The sequence below is a fragment of the Bos mutus genome, chromosome 7 (assembly GCF_027580195.1).
Source record: "Bos mutus isolate GX-2022 chromosome 7, NWIPB_WYAK_1.1, whole genome shotgun sequence".
Taxonomy (NCBI): Eukaryota; Metazoa; Chordata; class Mammalia; order Artiodactyla; family Bovidae; genus Bos; species Bos mutus.
Genome location: NC_091623.1, coordinates 52387494 through 52406974, shown reverse-complemented (window position 1 = coordinate 52406974; position 19481 = coordinate 52387494). Strand labels below are relative to the sequence as shown.

Genomic DNA, 19481 nt, shown 5'->3' with positions numbered 1-19481 from the left:
GCCCCCCACTCCCACAGACTTGGTATTAAAGTGAACTGGCTTGGAGATACAGATATGTTTTAGAAACTTCCCTCTCTCTAGGTGACTGTCATTTCTTATTTCTTTCTCCCTAGATTACTCTGCTCCAGGTGCATTGGGTTCCTTGTCCTCCAACATGACAGCTGTGCTCCTGCCTCAGGACCTTTGCACGTATCATGCCCTCCACCTGAACTGCCCTTCCCCAGATATCCACATGGCTCCCTTCCTCAACTATTTTGCTCAAATATCATCTCCCTCAAGGGAGGCAAGACCCATTATGCCTCCATTTCTTTCTTTTGGTTGTTATTAAATGAGAAAATACTTGTGACAAAATATACATAAATATTATAATCTTAAACATTTAAGTGTATAATTCAATGGTAATAAGCACATTTAGCTGAACGTCGAAGAATTGATGCTTTTGAACTGTGTGGTGTTGGAGAAGACTCTTGAGAGTCCCTTGGACTGAAAGGAGATCAAACCAGTCCATCCTAAAAGAAATCAGTCCCAAATATTCATTGGAAGGATTGATGCTGAAGCTAAGCTCCAATACTATGGCCACTTGATGAGAAGAACTGACTCACTGGAAAAGACCCTGATGATGAGAAAGATTGAAGGCAGGAGGAGAAGGGGGAGACAGAGGATGAGATGGTTGGATGGCATCACCCACTCGATGGACATGAGTTTGAGCAAGCTCTGGGAGTTGGGAATGGACAGGGAAGCCCGGCATGCTGCAGTCCATGGGGTTGCAAAGAGTCAGACAGGACTGAGTGACTGAATGAACTGAAGCACATTTAGAATGCTGTGCAACCATTAGCACTATCCATCTCCAGAACCATTTTATCCTCCCAAACTGAAAACTTGTATCCCATTAAACACTAACTACACTGCTCCTCTTCCCCAGCCCCTGACAATATTGATATTGAATAGTTTTTTCCCTAAGAATTTGCCCATTTTGGGTACCTCATGTAAGTGCAATCATACATTACTTGTTCTTTCATGCTTCCTTTCCCCCCTTAATCTTATAATATCCTTAATCTTACCATATCCTCTTTCCCTCATAATATCCTTTATAATTCAGTTCAGTTCACTCGCTCAGTCGTGTCTGACTCTTTGTGACCCCATGGACTGTAGCACACCAGGCCTTCCTGTCCATCACCAACTCTCTCTTGAGCTTGCTCAAACTCATGTCCACCGAGTTGGTGATGCCATCCAACCATCTCATCCACTGTCTTCTCCTTCTCCTCCTGCCTTCTATGATTAGATTACTGATTGTCTGCCTCCCCTATGGAAATATAAGCATTCAGAGGGCAGAGAATGTTGTCTCTGCTTTGTTCTCAGTATTTACAGCAGTAAATACAACAAGTGCTCAATAAACCTCTGATGAATGAAGGAAGGAACCCTAAGTGCAATCAGAATTAAGAACCAAGCCTCAGCGGTCTATTTAGAGTCTGTAAGAATGTTTTCTCATCTGTTAGGTGCAGTTGCCAAGAATCCCTTGACAGGATCCTCAAGAAGATTCTATGAGCTAATCCCTGAAAAATGCCTTCATGCTTGCATCCCAGGGCTTTCAGCTTCTGCCCTGTTAGGGTCTTTGGGCCGCTCCACACCCACCCCAAAGCTCAGTGGAACAAAAGGTAGAGGGCACGCCCCCACCGGAAGAGAAAGACGAGGACACGCCCACCACTGGAAGAGAAGGATAAAAGCGTGCCCCTGCCTCACCGGAAGAGAAGCATGAGGGCCTGGAAGAAGGTCCGGAAGTTATTGTGCTCAGTGATTTGGAATTCATCTTCATCACTGTCCTCGTCCTCCACATCGATGCCAATGTTGCCAAACACCTGGGGAATTAGATAATGATGACTAGGAGTGGCCATGGGTGCCAGAAGCTTCAGAAAAACTCCACTCAACCTACAGTGATGCCTCTCTGAAACGGGCTCCCCTAACCCACCCCTACCTAAGCGGGGTGGCCCTCCTTGGGAGTGCTCTCGGAACATTAGGGGGCTGGCACTCACCTGCATCCCAATGATGGCGTAGATGAAAAAAAGCATGGCAATCAGTAGACAGACATAGGGCAGGGCCTGGTGGGAAGGAAGGCAATGAAGAATAGTGCTGGGTGCCCCTTACCCATGCTGTTTCCCTCACTGGTCCCAGTGCTCAACCCCCGCAGGTTGGGTGGCCGCATGCTGCCAGTGGTGCCAGGGATGATAGGCATCTTTGGTGGCTCTGGGAGATTCCCTTTGGAGCCCTCAAGACATACCGGGGGCAGGAAGTTAGAAAAGAGTCCTGCATATAACACATTCCCAGTAAGGTATATGATATTAATAAAGGCATTTCCACATGATTTCTAGATTCAACCAGAGCAGGCAGGGGGGTGAGGGTGGGGGAGAGATCCTGATTTTTCTTCTTAGCCTGGCAGGGGCAGGGGCAGGGGCTGGGGCTCACCTTGAAGGACTGCACAAAGGTCCAGAGAAGAATTCGGATGGTGTAACCCTGACGGAGGAGTTTGATGAGCCGGGCAGCTCGGAAGAGGCGGAGGAAGCTCAAGTTGATGAAGTTATTCTGGGGAGATGGAGAAAGAGGGGTGACCATTCACCCACCCCCAGGGGCTCAGAGCTGTCACCACTCACAGAGGCCCCTACATGAAGCCAACCAACAGGAAAAAGCAAGCCAGACCCCAAATAAGGAGGGAGAGGAGAGAAAGCTCTATTAATGCAATGGTGCGGAGGAAAAAAACTCAAAAAAATGAAGTAGGGGATGGGGAGGAGAAAGGGTGAGAGGGAGGAAAAGGCATCAACTCAAAAGCATAAACCCTCCCTGCCAGCCCCATCCGCAAAGGGGAAAGGAAAGAAAAAGGAAGGAAGAGAAAGGAATGGGGGTGGGTGGGGTGGGGAAGAAATAACAAAAGAACAAGGAAAGAAAATATATCCGAATCATCCAATCAGGAAAAAAATCGAGATGGTTTTTGTTTCTCCCAACAACCAAATGCACTGAGACGATAGGACACAAGCGGGTCAAGTTGCCGAATCCATCACACGTGTACGATGCACAAACACCAGGGCGGGGTGGGGGCAGCCAGCACGCTCAGGCCTGGTGGACATGTGCGGGTTCCGAGGGCATGTTATGCTCCGGGCCAGAAATGCATCTGTCGTGGGACTCACCGGGCACCCTGCCCTGCCGAGCTGCCCACCCGCTCCTGCCCGCCCTGACCTCACCCCACGGCCAAGAGGAGCAGCGGCTTGAGCCAATCGGAGAAGCGGAAGAGCATCTTTTCTTACCCCCTTGGCGAGCGGGAATGGGGAGGACGGGAGGGAGCTGGGGCTGTTCGGCTGCAGGGCGAGTCCTCGCTGCCCGCTGAGTCGGAGAAGATGCATTTGGGGCCCTTTCCCCCCTCTCAGGGATGGCTTCTCAGCTTCTGGGACTGGGTGGAGTAGCGCGGGACCAGGCCTGCGGGAAGCAGGAAGTGCGCAGCGCCCGTGGGTGGGTGAGCTCGCCATCAGCCCAAGTCCACCGAGGGGCTGGTGCTGGGGGCCGGGAGGTGAGGCTGTCCCTGCCCGCAGGACCTCCCTGGGTGGACCCTGCCTCTGCTCAAAGGCAGTCACTGCCTCTAGTTCCTCCCTCCCGAGCCAGAACCCCGGGTGGGGTGGGGGTGGGGAGACAGGGCTGTTGGGTCTCGGTGACTAGATGGTTGCCACGTGACTGTCCAGGGGCTTGCCTGCTGGGGCTTCAAGGGTGCTGCTGGGGTGCCAGAGACTGGAAGTCACGCATGGACCAAATCTGGCCAAGGAAACTATTTTGTTGGGCCCAAGGAGTTTTCTTTTAGAAATTAAAAATAGTTGCCCATTTAAGTCAGATTTTTGCCCTCAAATCTGCCTTTTGGGCCATCCTGAGGCTGCTTCTGCTGGTAGCAGTTACTTGAGGCTTAGATGTGGCCGCCTGCCTTGAAGCAGGCCACGTGTCCTCCAGTTCACCAAGGTTCCTAGAAATGGAACGGGTTTCCTGGCTTCTGGTATCTGCTTGGGGACCAGAGGTATTTGTGGTATGAGGCATTTTAGGCAGGCCCAGAAACCACCACTCATCAGTGGGTTGGAAGCAGAGGGGCCACCAGGGGACTAGGAGAAGCTCTAGATAAGGCCATGTAGCAGCGTCAAAACTGGCCTAGCCCTCACCCCACAAATGGCACAGGGGTGGTCATTCAGGTTGCCCCCTTTTCAGCGACCCTTTTGGCCTCAAAAGTTTGGACAATGAATTATATGGGCAATCTATCTAGTGCTTCTTGGGGGTTTCCCAGACACTGGATCTAGCTAATTCTGGCCTGGGAGATGAGAGGCAGGAATGGGAGGGGTGGTTCAAGGAATTTCTAAAGATGGTAAGAGGCCTCTGGGTTTGCCAGAAAAGTCTGGGATGCTCTCTGGAACATATCAGTTGACCCTTAGGTAGACATTTAGGATGGAGGAGGGGTATGGGGCTCCTACCCTGACCACACGGGGCCCAACCAGAATGAGAATGTCTCGAGTGCCTTAAATAAACCCTCCCAACCCAGCTTGACTGAAAGTCACCCTCCGTGCCCTGTGGACCTGACTCCCAGCCCTGCTCGGCCACCCATTTGGGACCAGGGCCGACGGCCCAGGTGTCCCCAGTCCCCTCCCACCCACCCCCCAGAGTACGAGCCATCCCTTCATGGAGCGGGGCATAACATGTGGATTCATGCAAAGGCAGACAGGCCCTGGAAGCAGCCTCTGGGGGCTGGGGGCAGAGCAGGGGGTGGGAGCTGCCACCATGCAGGAGAAGCAAGGGGGCTTTGCCGGGAGACGCGTGCAGAGAGCATGCTGCCCTTCTTTGAGCCAGGGAGAGAGGAGACACACAGGGGGCGGGGGAGGGGGTAGAGGTGAAAGAGGTCTGGGTGACAGGACAGGGGAAGTTTCTAGTTTGCCCTCATCCATTCTTCTATCTCCCCCTGGGTCTGCATAGAGTCCTTCAAGTACCTGCAGAACTTCTGACTTCCTTCTTCCTAGTTTCCATCTTTCTGTCCACAGCCGCGAAGGATCAGTCCTCTCCTCCAACCCTGCCTAGTGCTTCCTGGTTCTAGGCTGAAGGGGAGGGATGCAGGCCCTGGAAGGCTTGCTGTGTGCAGGGGATGTGAGTGCTTAGAAGGACGTGGGAACCACTGACCTCAGTGCTCCAGAGAAATCCTGCCACTTGAAGACCCCATCTCCAGCCCAGATCTTGCCTGGGAATCCAGCTCCCATAACCACCTGCCTACCTGACTTCTTCCAGGGTGCCCGTCAAGCCTACTGTGCCCACACCTGTGCTCTTCCCATTACCTGACCCTCTCCTGGCATTCCCTAACTTCTGTCTCATGGTTCAAGCCAGACTCAAACCCTCGAGGTGTTTCTGTCTACCCCCAGCCCAGACCCGACCCATCTCCAGGTCCTGGAGAGGCCCCTGCTCAGATGGCCAGTCCTCCGATTGTTCCCTCCCTCTTCTGATGTCATCTCTCACTGGGATTCCTGGTGCTCACTTCCAGCCCAGCCCCCTGCCTTCCTACTCCCTGCTCTGCAGCTGCAGCGTCTGGTGTAACCACACTTCCTACCACACCTCCTCTGCTCCAGATCCTCCCAGACCCCCACAACAAGGCCCAGTCCTGTCCCCTTCTGACCTCTTCACTTTTTCCAGATCAGCCTTCCTCCACTCTTTGCTCTAGCCACATCCTCTCACTTGAAGACCCTGGCCCTGCATGCTCTGATCTGCCCCAGGACCTTTGCATGTGCTATCCTGGGCCTCCAATGCCCTTTTCTCCCCCTCTCCACCTTGTTAACACTGTTTATACTTCAGCGTGCAACACAGTTAAATTTCAAGTGTGTTTCAGGGCTTATTTGACCAATGCCTACCCTCCCCCCCCTCACTACACGACTAGGTGATGCGATGGGGGAGGGGGCAGTGATGGTGTCTGCCTCTATCCAACCCCCCAATCTGGGGCACTGAATTGGGGTTCATTAAGTATCTAGTGGGTGAGTGCTTATGTATGGCTAACTAGCAGGGGAGAGGAGATCCTGGTGCAAAGATGCCATTGAGAGGCATCCTTCAAAGGCGCTCAGGGGAGGGTGGGGGAGGGGCAGAGGCAGGTGGGACTTCTTCTCTCTCTCTCTTTTTAAAATACTTATTTATTTGTTTGGCTGCACCACGTCTTAGCTGCAGCCTGTGGGATCTTTCAGTTGTGGCATGTGGGATCTTAGTTCCCTGACCAGGGATTGAACCCAGGCCCCCTGCACTTGGGGCACAGAATCTTAGCCACTGGACTACCAGGGAAGTCCCCAAGTGGGATTGAACAGAGGGAGGAGTGTGCAGTTATGTAGGGAGCCGAATAAGTTAGGCGAGGGAGAGACGGAGACGGGGCATCCGGGGTGGGGGTGCGGGTGTGTGCAGGGTGGATGGATATAACAGAAGGGAGGGACTGTGTGTGTGTGTGGGGGGGTGGGTGGGGGAGGATCAAGACAGGAAGACTGCAAGAGCAAAAAAGAGAAAGGGAAAGAGAGACAGAGACAGCGACAAAGGGAGACAGAGAGAAAGAGAGGAGAGTCAGAGGCTGAACAGGAAAGAGCAGACAGCATGCGTGTATAGGGACTATGTCTGGGTGGGGGGAGGGGGACAGAAGCCCCTGCATCTCAGGGCTCCAGGAGAGGGCGTCAGGTGGCTGGCCCACCTGGAAGCAGCAAGACCTGAGTCCTGGCTTTTTTGTGTCCGCCTCACCTGAGCCTCTTTGCCCACACACTGCAGGGCCCTCAGACCTCCTCCATCAGACTTGGAGATGCACATCACTGGTCCTCAAACCGGAAGAGCTCATGGGCTTGGAATGGGGTAAGGGACTGGTGGAGATTTCCTGGGGCCCCGGGGCTCCATGGAGCTGAACTGGGACAGGAGTGCTGAGAGAGTGGCTGAGGGCTCTGAGTACAGGGCTGTGTGTAAGGAATGGGGTGGGAGACGCAGCCAGCCAGCCTGTCCTAGGGGAGGCGCTGCCTGGGGGGCAAACCCATCCTTCTCTTTGCAGAAGACACAAACCAACCCCAACAGAAAACCCCAACTCAGAAACCCAATAAAAACCAGAGGAAGAGAGACTGTGGGAATGAGGGGAGGAGGGAAGTCAGGAGGGTTTGGAGAGACTGACAGACAGACCCAGCGGGGATAGGAGGGTGCATCAGGCAATCCAAGTTTAAAAAGCCCAGGGCGTGACATGCAATGCTGATGCGAGAAGATGCGTTCACAGTTAATGTAAGGCATTTAGACTTCAGAAAGAAGTAAGACCAACCGGATTCTAGATGCAGATGTTGAAGATGGAGGGGGAGCGGGCGGGCGGGGGCAGTTGGGGAGGCGTGTTCAGCGTTTTTTAGGTTGATTTGTAACCAGTGCCAAAAAACCAATGGGTTTCGGTTCCCGGGCGGGGAGTGGGGGTGGTGGTGGTGGGTTGGGAGATAGTCATTGGTGTATGAACACACAGACCACGTCATGGATGAACAAATGAATTTCATAGTGCATTTTGATTGGATGAGTTTTTCAGACGGCGTTGTGCCAATATACAGTTTAAAGAGCAGGCATGAAAAGAGACAAGACAAGAAACACAGTCATTATCCATCGCACGCAGGGCAAACCCATGTCACCCCAGCCACTTGGGGGCGCAGCTGAGGCCCAATGGGCCTCACACCCTCTCCCCCTCCCCCAAAACCCTGGGGACTTGCTCTCCCAGTGGTCTGGCTCCCCCTGCCTCAGCCTGGCTGAACGCTGCCTTCAGACCTAGTGGGCTTACCTGGGAGGCAGAAAGGGGCTGCTGAGGGCTCTTTGCTCAGTAGGGTGACCACCCCCCACCCCCAGCCCATCCCCACCCTGCCTCCAGGTTGGGAGTTTATCCTCCTAAAAGTAAAAGGGTCCAAATGCCCACCCTCTATCTTTCCCACCAAGTGATTAGAATTCAGGGCTGGGGTGCTGCCTAACAGATCTCAACCCCAAGTTCATTCACAGTAATAACAGCAAGAACAATAATAATAACCACCATTCGTGAACTAATTCCTGGCTGGTTCTGTGCCAAGCACTTTACGTCAAGCAGTCTGATTTGTTCACAGTTGCCCTCTCCTGTCCTAGAGTGTCAGCCCTCCGGGGGCAGGCATTCTTGTCTGTTTTGCTCTGTCCTCGGCACTCTACCAGTGCCTGGCATACAGCAGGTGCTTAATGTGCACTTCTATGAATGCATGGGTGAACGTGAGGCTTCCAAGGGTCTGATGAGGTTGGTTATGAAGGTTAGTCCCAGATTCAGGACGAGAAGAGGTAATACAAGTTACCCAAGGTCAAACAGCTTGTAGGGAGGGCTGTTTGACTACTACAACAGTCCTGACATCCCTGAATTGGATCCCATGCCCCATCCTTCCTTCCCACATCTTGTAGTCGGGAGAACAAGCCACTGGGGTCCAATCCTACAGATCTCTTACTGGCAACCAGAGCTTCAACCAACTTCCTCTACCTGCCCTACTGGGGTGGTGGGTCACCTCTTCTAAGATCTTGATCCAGAGAGATTTTGGTTCAAGGCTGTCTTATCTTTGGGTGGGTGGCAAGATAATTTTGATTGTCAGGAGGAGCCCAGACCTCTTAAAAACCTCAGACAGACAATGAGGTCTAAGCTCTGGCTCTCTGCCAGGGAGAGGACAGTGGCCAGATGGAGGTACCCCAATGGGGATAGCCCCCAGCTGGGCATGACCTCTCTAGAGGAAGGTGTCAGGGCTGAGACGAGGGAAGGGGGAACTTTGGGTTCACTGGAGCTGAAGGCAAGGAATTGTGGCCAGAATACCACTTGGGTGGGGGTGTTGGCAGATGGGTTAGAGAATGGTCCCTCTTTGGTGGAGCTTCCCAGTTGTACGAGGCTGACAGGGCAGAAAAGGGGCCCAAATGATCCCTTTCTGCCAGGGGCTCAGTTAGGGATGCCCCAGGGAGCACCACCGTGCCCCCAGGAGTCACCAGGCCTGGCTGCAGGCCCTGAGGTGTGTCCCTCATTTTCCTGAGCATCTGCTTCCTCATCTGTGAAATGGGGCAACACCCTCTTCCTTGGGCCTCGCCCCACCCAGGTCTACTCTCTGTTCTCTGCCTGTTCTGAGAATTGCCCTGGCTTTCCGGCCTCCTGGCTCCTTTCTGGCTGGGTTTGGCCAGTGGAAGTGGGTGGCAGGAGATAGAGGGTGGGAGGAGAGAAGGGTAGGGTATTTCTGCTGATGATCTGTGCCTGGTTTGGCCTGCCTTTGGTGGGTGCTCCGTCCCTCGGTGCCCACAGTTTCCACCAGGTAGCCCCTCTCTGACTTCAGCACCTGGGCAGGCAACAGCTCCTCACGGTGACTGGGCTCCTTCCCTTCTGCCCGGTGAGTGGTCTCTGCCTTCAGATCCCTTCAGTTGAACCTACTAACCTGAACCTCCCAACCTGAACCATGAGTTAATCCATAAAACGCTTGGCACAGAGCCTGGCATGCAGTGAGTGCATGATTCTTGTCACCTATCATTTATTTTTGTTGTTATTATGACAAGGTTGATACTACCCCTGGCCCTTGGCTCTGACATTCTTTGCCCTTTTGCTTCCTCTGCGAGGATCTCCTACCCTCCCCCCAGCCTCCCAAGGGCCCTCAAGCCTGGGCTCACTGGCAAATGGCCAAGGAAGGGGTCTGAGACAGCAGCTCTGGGACCCTGAATCTTCCAGACAAGGGGGAAAGACGATGTGGCCCACAGCCCACCACACTTACATCCAGAGACCCCCACACTGGGAACCTGCCAGGCCTGGGGATACAGGAAGACACATGTCCTGGGGACCCTCCTAAAGTCCTGGGAAGGGTGTTCCCCCATTAACCTGAGAGCCGTGGCTCCCTCCTGCCCATGAGCCAGAAGATGGTTAGTTCAAGCAGGATAGACTTGAAGCTGGTTCCCTTTGGACCCTCAACACTGTGCTGTTTGGAGGGCAGGGCTCAGCCTTGAGATCCTTTAAGTGTCTTTGTTTTCTCAATGAGCTTACCCACAGTATCTATTCATACATCAGTAGCCAAGATGCAGGGAATTCACACTGCAGCGCTGGGGGCTTTGGACACCCCCGTCTCCCCACATAGCCCCCTGAAGGGCTGCCTTGATCCCGGGGGCCCCCGCTTACCCCTCTTTGGTCAAGGTCAAGTGCTGGCTTGCCCAGCTGTGGCTGTCGGGACCCTCTGCTCCTCTGGGACCTCCTCCTCACCTCTCCCAGCCCAGCCAGGAACTGCCCGGAGAGAAGCTGGCGGGACACTTACCCCAAACTCGGTCACGAGGATGTCGGTGATGCTGCCCAGAACAGTCACAAAGTCGAAGATGTTCCAGGCATCGCGAAAATAATTCTAGAATGGGGACCCACAAGATAGACATGCCAACGCAGGGCTCCAGGGCTAGCCCCCATGTCCAGCCCAGGGGGCCCATTAGAGGCACAGCTGCAGACCAGACTGAGTGCCCGGAACAGTTACAGTCAATCAAACAGCAGAATGTACCTTGCTGTTCAGATATCATGTACTCTGAGTGCCCCCTCCCTCCCTGAGACCCCCTCTGCCTTCCCATGGCTTGCTTGATCCCAGAGGGGGGCCCCTCCAGGTGCTGTTTCAGCCTCACTGGTCGAGGGGCGACAGGGCTGCCCTTCTGGGCTGTGCCTTGATTCTCCAGCAGTTCCAAGGCTCCCCTGAGACCTCGGATGCATCATAATTGACGTCATTGGGATCCTTGCAAAGACCGTCAGAGGGAAGGCTTATCACCTGTTTTATACAAGGCAACTGAGGCTCAGAGAGCAAAGTTGCTCACCTCAGGCATCACAGAGGTGAAGAAACAGGATTTGAACCCAAATCTGGGCCAATCCAGGGTCCATGGACAGGACCACGCTGAATCAGGACTGTGCTTATAGCAAACTCGCTAAGACAATGGCCTCTGGGCTCACATCCCAGCTATACTGTCATCCAGCCATGTGGCTGCGGGCCAATGACTTAACCTCTCTGTGCCTCCGTTTCCTGGTCACCTTGTGTATCTAGTTACACACAAGGCTGTGAGTCCAGTTATAGCCAATGGGTTGTGAACAAGAGGCAGCAGGATTCCCCTCTGGGCAAGCACAGTACTCGCCAGAACTCTCTTCACCCTGGGTCTGGTGACCAGCAGTGTTCCAGGTGGCAGCTGCTCCAGGTGGCAGCTGCTCCGTGAGCCTGGATCTCTGAGTAATTGAAGGCAAACAGCTCCCCCACCCCCGCTCCACTCCTGCTGGGTGTCCACAAACCCTTTGTTGACTGGAGCAACTGAAATATGGGGGCTGTTTGTTACTGCAGCTTAATTTGATCTATCATGACTGATACATCCCTGGGCTGGATTTTGGTGCAACTGGGACACAGGTATAGTATGCTGCTGTTAAAACACTGAAATATGTCACACAGCTTGAGCCCACAGTGAGGAAGCACCTCTGCCTGGATCTAAGGGTGTGGCTCAAATAGCTCTTCTCTCAAGGTTCAGTGGGACCCACGCTAAACACAGGCTTTCCCAGCATTCTCACAAAAGCAGAGGGTGGGACAGAGCTTGGACGCCATTCTAAACAGTCAGCTTCTCCCCTAAGCATCTCACACAGCAGCAGCCCCTCTGCCTCACAGAGATGGACCTGGGCTTTGGAGCCGTGCTTCTCAGGATCAAATTCTTCTAGCATGTATGAATCAAATGTCCTCAGAGTTGGACTGCTTTGGCCTCAAGGCCCTCTTATGGAACATAAGGGTATAACAACAGTCTGATAATGCGTGTGAGTCACTGAGTGTGGGGTCTGGTATACAGTAGGGCTTCCCAGGTGGTTCAGTGGTAAAAAATCTGCCTGCCAATGCAGGAGACTCAGGAGATGCTGGTTCGATCTCTGGGTTGGGAAGGTCTCCTGGAGGAGGAAATGGCAACCCATGCCAGTATTCTTGCCTGGAAAATCCCATGGACAGAAGAGCCTGGCGGGCTAGTCCATGGGGTTGCAGAGTCAGACATGACTAAGCATGCATGCATGCAGGTTCTCAATAGATGGATGTTGTTTTAGGATTGAGAGGAACTCAGTTTCCACAGGCACTTTTGGGTATTTAGCTGCTGCTAGGGTCCTACCCATATGTAATCATATTTGACTGTGCAACCTCGTCACTCTGCCCAGGGGTGTTCTGTAGCAGCATCCTTGTTGGGGGTAATTAACAGCTTCTTTGGGAGCAGCTCTTCATTATGGCTTATGAGCCCTGGGGGACAAATACCCCAGCTCCCTCACCATGGGTGAGATGACCAGAGTATGTGATCTCTGCTGCCTCTCAGAGGTCTTCCATGGAACTGCACTCCAGTTGCCAGCACTGCTAAGCTGCTCAACAAGACACCCTGTGCTGGCAGCCTTCCCTTCTCTGTCTCACTCCCTCTCTCTCTTATGAGGCTTCCTGGGGTCACCTTCCAGATAAATCCCTTGCATTCAATTCTCGTCTCAGGCTCTACTTATGCGGGGCCACAAATACAACTTTCTAGGTGGCTGGCCACATGCTTCAAGCCCCCTGGACTAGAAGCTTCCCTTCTATCATTTAAATTCCACATGGGGAACTTGGGGTTTCATCTAAGACTGAAGGGGAAGGCTCAGTGCAGAACTGTGCAGGATTATCAGGGGTGGAGGAGATGGGGTTCCAGGCCCTGGCAGATTGCATCACTTTACCACCAGAACACTGACTGGGGGAAAAAAAAAATCATAAGACACAACTGCGTTGGGCAGTTGGGTCCATGCTCATGATCCCCTCAGCTCTGGCTGGGTGTGTGGTTCTCTCATGTTGTAGATGTAGACACAAAAGCAAAGGGGCTGAATGCTTTGCTTTTGGTCACATGTCTAGAAAGGGGCTGAGTGCTCAAGTATGGGTGCTCCAGGACTTCCCAGGTGGCTCAGTGATAAAGAACCGCCTGCCAGTGCAGGAGATGCAGGTTCGATCCCTGGGTCAGGAAGATCCCCTGGAGGAGGGCATGGAAATCTACTCCAGTATTCTTGCCTGGAGAAACCCATGGACAGAGGAGCCTGGCAGGCTACAGTCCATAGGGTTGCAAATGAGTCGGACAGACTGAAGTAACTTAGCACTCACAACATGCCAGGCTTCCCCCTCAGTCTCCAGACTCGCATTACTTGCATTTGAGGTTTTCAAGAGCTCTTCTGAGGGAGACACAGAGGATGGGCTTTTCTTGTGACGGAGGAGAGAGCGGAGGTGACACAGCCTGAATACAATCAGACTCGAGGTCTGTCTTGTGCCAAAGCTGACACTTTTTACCATCTCAGGAAGCTGAGGTGAGAACCCAGCCTCCGTCTGCTAACACCATAAGCTGCAGGTCATTCTTCTTAGAGAGGTGGGCTAAGCATATTCTCAAGTGCTTGACAGGCAGGCCTCCATATCCTCAGGTCTCACATCTGTGGATTCAACCAACCGCCAATCAAATGGGTTGAGTCCTCGGATGCAGAACCTACAGATACGGAGGGCTGACGTACCTGCAAGCTCTTGGATGCAGTATGAGAACGTGTGATTTGATTCAGTGGCACAGATCATATTGGTAACCCTGGGGGGTCTGCCGTCTACTTTTAAGACAGAAGGAAACTCTAAAGTCCAATTAGCGGCTGGTGAAAAATACAAGTGTAATTTTTTCACATCTCATTTCATGGGTCCCCTCACAGAAATCTGTCCCCTATCCACAGATCCCTTTGGGAGTCAACAGACCTCAGGTTAAGGCCACTTGCACTTGTTAGTGGGTCATGAATTACATTATAAAAAGGAGGGGGCAGTACTTTCCTGGCAGGACAGTGGTTAAGACTCTGTGCTTCCACTGCAGGGGGTGGAGGTTCCATCCCTGGCTGAGGAACTAAGATCCCATATGCTGTGGGACCGGCAAATAAAAAAAGGGGGTGGGGTGCGAACATGGAATCAAGAAAATAGACAACCTCAGAGTATAGGGTATATTCTAACGGGAGAGATGGATTCTGAGAAAATTTCATTTCGGTTGTCTGCACTTCTGTGTGGGCTTCCCAGATGGTGCTAGTGGTAAACAGCCCACCTGCTAATGCAGGAGACATAAGAGATGTGGGTTCCATCCCTGGGTCGGGAAGATCCCCTGGAGGAGGGCATGACAACCCACTCCATTATCCTGCCTGGAGAGTCCCACCGACAGAGGAGCCTGGCAGGCTACTGTCCAGGGGTTGCAAAGAGTCGGGCACGACTGAAGCGACTTAGGATGCATGCATGCATGTACTTCTGTGTATTGGGCTCCATTGCAAAGCGTATTTCTTACTGCAGATTGTGGCTAGAACAGTTTGAATACTATGGACTCGGCTTGTCTGGATCTCCGTTTCCTTATCTCCAAAATCATAATTACCCTCTCTCATCACATCATTTAATAAGATGCACAGAGTTTGGTGTTACTTGGGAAGTATGAGAACACCTAAGCATATGGGATCTGTGTGCACTGGAGGGACGCTCAAGTCACCACTGGGGTTGGGGGCAGAGGGGCCAGGTGAGGAGACCACTGCCAGCACCCAGCACTCCTCTGGGCTCTCCCTTAACCCACAGCTCTAGCCCCATGGCCGGACTTACCAGAATCCCAAAAGCCATGACTTTGAGCACACATTCCAGTGAGAAGAGGGAGGTGAAGACGATGTTGAATACTCTCAGAGCATTCTCATAAGCAACAGAGGCCCCGTAGAACTAGATGAGAAAGGAGGGAGAGAGGTGGGGTCAGTGGGCATGGTATTGGGGAACACATGTAGGGGTGCGGGGGTGGCTTCATGGCTGTCTTTTCCTCAGGGCAGGCGGGGCTGGGACACTTGGCTTCCCTCTTGATGTTCTGTGGAGCCAGCCTGAGCTGCAGCCCAGCTCTTCACTGGCTCAGCTCATCTTTTCACATCAAAGCAAAAATTCCTTTCTTGAGCCCTGTCTTACTTAACAGCCAAGATCCTGGAACAGTCCTGGGACAGCCTGGCCGGATGGGGCTCCTTGTGATGCAGGAGGATGTCTACAGCATCTTCTTTGTAATTTTCAAAACTTTTATTTACTTATTTATGGCTACGCTGAGTCTTGGCTGCTGCTTGGACTTTCTCTAGTTGTGGCGTGTGGGTTTTTCATTGTGGTGGCTTCTCTTGTTGCAAAACATGGACTCTAGGGCACGTGGGGTCAATGGCTGTGGCTTGAGGGCTTAGCTGCCCTGTGGCATATGGAATCTATGGTGGCTCAGATGGTAAAGAATCTGTCTGTGATGCTGGAAACTGGAGTTCGATCCTGGGGTTGGGAAGATCCCCTGGAGAAGGAAATGGCAACCCACTCCAGTATTCTTGCCTGGAGAATTCCATGGACAGAAGAGCCTGGAGGGCTACAGTCCACGGGGTTTCAAGAGTCAGACACGACTGAGCGACTTTCACTTTCATATGGAATCCATAACCTTTACACCTATCTACCAGGTTGCATGTAAAGGCTCCCCTGGTGGCTCAGATGGTGAAGAATCTGCCTGCAATGCAGGAGACCCGGGTTTGGTCCCTGGGTTGGGAAGATCCCCTGGAGTAGGAATTGGCAACCTGCTCCAGCCTTCTTGCCTGGAGGATTTCATGGACTGAGGAGCCTGGCGGGCTACAGTCCGTGGGGTTGCAAAGAGTTGGACACAACTGAGCGACTAACACTTTCACTGTCTTTTCACTATCACCAGGTTACAGGAAATCCGGAAGATGGAGGAAACCAATGCACCCAGAGGTGAGACAGTTTTCATTTAATTCATCTGGTTTCCTTAGAAACTTAATAATGGGGGGGGGCATGGAATGGTCGGGGGGTGGAGGGGCAGAAGACAAATTTAAAAGACAAAAAAATTGGAGACCATGTGTAGCCACTTAGATCTTGGCTCAACAACTCACTGTAAAAGACATTTTGGGGACAACTCAATATGGATCTTCTGGTGTTAACACTAATCTTGTCAAGTATAAGAACATGTGGGAAAATGTTCTGATTTTTCAGAAATGCATACCGAAGAATTTAAGGGTGAAATAGCGTGCTATCATTTAAAGTACTTAAAAAAATAGATGAAATATCCAGAATAGGTACATCCATAGAGACAGAAAGTGGATGAGTGGTTGCCAGGGACTGGGGGAAGGGGCATGGGGAATGAGTGCTAATGGGGATGGGCTTCCTTTTGGAGTGATGGAAGTGTTCTGGAAATTGGGGTGGTGGTTGCAAACACGATGAATGTAATAAACACAACAGTACACTTTGAAATGGGAATTGTGTTATGTGAATTTCAACTCAATTGAAAAAACGTGAAAAAAAGTAAGTGAAGCAAACAGAGCAGTTCTGTATGGGTGCCCCTGAGGATGGAGACTGGGTGTTTACAGGAGCCTGGATAATCAGGATGTGGTCCAGGGACCTGGAGCATCAGCGTCACTGGGATACTGGTTAGAAATGCAGAGTCCCAGGCCCACCCGGCCCTTCTGAAGAGGAATCTGCATTTTAACAAGATGCCCAGATGATCTGGGAGCGGGCTGAGAAGGGCTGTGCTGTTCTATCCTTCTGTCTTTTGTTTGTTTACAAGTGTTTATGATCTTAACAATGGAAAGATAAAAGCACTTGCTTGCAGAGATGAGTTTTCAGGTGACACCAGGCACTGCTTTTTTGCCTATTCAAACAAAATCAATAGTTAGGACTTCCCTGGTGGTGCAGTGGATGGGAGTCCCCCTGCCAATGCTGGGGACATGGGTTCAATCCCTGGTCTGGGAAGATTCCACATGCCGAGAAGCCACTAAGCCCATTAGCTACAACTACTGAACCCACGCACTAGAGTGGGTCTGCTAGCTGCAACTACTGAAGCCCATATGCCTAGAGCCTGTGCTCCCCAATAAGAGAAGCCACTGCAGTGAGAAGCCCACGTGCCGCAGTGAAGAGTAGCCTCCACTTGCTGCCACTAGAGAAAGCCTGTGCGCAGCAATGAAGACCCAGCACAGTCAAAAATAGAAAACATGAGTTTAAAAAAATCAACAGCTAAATTTATAGAGTGTTTTTAAGAATCTAGAAATGTGCTAATGTCTTTGCAGGAATTTTCTCATTCAACCCTAATCCCCACCAGGCGTATGGAAGGTGCTATTTTTTAAATAATTCTCATTTCATTGACAGGGAAACCAGGGGCTTTGGAGATGACCAGTGCGTCTCATGCCACTGGTCACTAGCTCAAGGTTCAGTGGTGAATTAAACGGTAGAGCTGGGCTCAAATTCAGACCTCTGGTCTCCAAAGCACAGGGTCAAAGGTCCTGACATTTCACTCTGAAGAGGCTCCTTGGCTCTAAGGGTTACAAGGTCCTTACCTGCCCTTTCCTCCTCATTTCATTCATCACACATTTATCAGGGGGCTCTTGTTCCCTTGGAGTCAGGGCCTCTCTGAACCCCTGGAATGTAGCGGTGATCAGGACTTGTCTCAGCCCCTTGAGACAGGTGGGTGGCAGATTGTCAGACAACCCAATACTGATATTGTGACACGTGCGGTAACAGATAGGGTGGGACTTCCCTGGTAGTCCAGAGGCTAAGACTCCGAGCTCCCAGAGTAGTGGGTGCCAGGTTCGATCCCTGGTCAGGGAACTAGATCTCACATGCAAAATTAAGAGATACTGTGCTGCAACTAAAGATCCCATATGCTGCAACTAAGATGTGCAACAGCCAAATAAATAAATATTAAAAAAAAAAAATCAAATAGGATGCTTGCTAAGACTTCATATGGTCCTGGGAGACCAGGGAAGGCTTACCAGAGGAAGGGCTCTGCAGGGGCAGCCGGAAGGGGCTGGCCAGATGGAGTGCTGGGAATCGTGTGACAGGCAGAGGGAACAGCAGGAACAAGGGCTTGGTGGTAACAGAGTGCGGTCTGTCTGGGAAACTTCTAGTGGGTGCCATCTTGCTAGGGGAGGACGGGTGTGTGGGGCGGGGAGCAGGGGGCGTGGTTAAGCCACGCGCGGGGAGGAGGGCTCACCTTCATCATGAGCACGATGGTGTTGAGGGCGATCATGGCCATGATGGTGTACTCGAAAGGCGGGGACACCACGAACTGCCACATGCGGTACTGGAAACTCTGCTTGTTCTGCGGCATGTGCCGGGTCAGGGGTTTGGCGCTGATGGCGAAGTCGATGCAGGCCCTCTGTGGGAGAGAGCCCGGTGGCGTGAGGGCCGGAGGCAGGAGCGAGGTGAGCGCCCCTCAACTCACCCAACACAGCTCTCCCGCACATTTGCCCAGATGTCTGCCTCTCTTACCCTCTCCCGTTTCCCATAAACTTATTATGAATGCTTTCTTTTCCCGACAGCTACGGCTCCTTGGTGGCTCAGACGGTAAAGCGTCTGTCCACAATGTGGGAGACCCGGGTTCGAGCCCTGGGTCGGGAAGATCCCTTGGAGAAGGAAATGGCAACCCACTCCAGTACTCTCTGCCTGGAAAATCCCATGGACAGAGGAGGCTGGTAGGCTACAGTCTATGGGGTTGCAAAGAGTCGGACACGACTGAGCGACTTCACTTTCACTTTCACGGCTCATTGAGAAGTTCAGTTCAGTTCAGTCGCTCAGTCATGTCCGACTTTGCAACCCCATGAGTCGAAGAACGCCAGGCCTCCCTGTCCATCACCAACTCCCGGAGTTCACTCAGACTCAACGTCCATCGAGTCAGTGATGCCATCCAGTCATCTCATCCTCTGTCGTCCCCTTCTCCTCCTGCCCCCAATCCCTCCCAGCATCAGAGTCTTTTCCAATGAGTCAACTCTTCGCATGAGGTGGCCAAAGTACTGGAGTTTCAGCTTTAGCATCATTCCTTCCAAAGAAATCCCAGGGCTGATCTCCTTCAGAATGGATTGGTTGGATCTCGGCCCATTGAATCCCCTCCGCAAACATGATCAGTGGGTACTGTCAGTAGCCCCCTTTGCAGATGAGGAAAGTAAAGGCTCAGAGAGGTTAAGCCACTTGCCTAGGGTGGCAAAGCTACCAAGTGGGTGAATCTCAAATTTCAACCAGAGTCTGAATGGTTAAAAGCCTAACCATTCTTTCTTCTCTTAAAAAATTGTTATTGAAGTATAATTGAGTTACAACATTGTATTCATTTCTGCTGCACAGCAAAATGACTCAGTTATACATATACATATTTTTTTCATGGGCTTCCTTGGTGGCTCAGTCAGTAAAGAATCTGCCTGCAATTCAGGAGGCCCTGGTTCGATCCCTGAGCCAGGAAGATCCCCTGGAGAAGGAAATGGCAACACACTTCAGTATCCTTGCCTGAGAAATCCCGTGGACAGAAAAGCCTGGCCGGCAACAGTCTCTGGGGTCACGAGAGTTAGACACGATTTAACCTCTAAACCACCGCCAACATTCTTTTCATGTTCTTTTCCATTATGGCTTATCACAGGATGTGGAGTATAGTTTCCTGTGCTA

At 52.0% G+C, this 19481-nt stretch overlaps 1 protein-coding gene across 1 annotated transcript in view; it reads right to left on the bottom strand.

The window, feature by feature from the left end:
• CACNA1A (calcium voltage-gated channel subunit alpha1 A) overlaps window positions 1-19481 on the bottom strand; it is a 253453-nt gene that overhangs the window by 26904 nt on the left and 207068 nt on the right. The window contains 6 exon segments of the mRNA XM_070373554.1: window positions 1741-1856; window positions 2031-2096; window positions 2461-2577; window positions 10314-10397; window positions 14646-14756; window positions 18043-18207. Of these exon segments, the coding sequence (XP_070229655.1) occupies window positions 1741-1856; window positions 2031-2096; window positions 2461-2577; window positions 10314-10397; window positions 14646-14756; window positions 18043-18207 (659 nt within the window).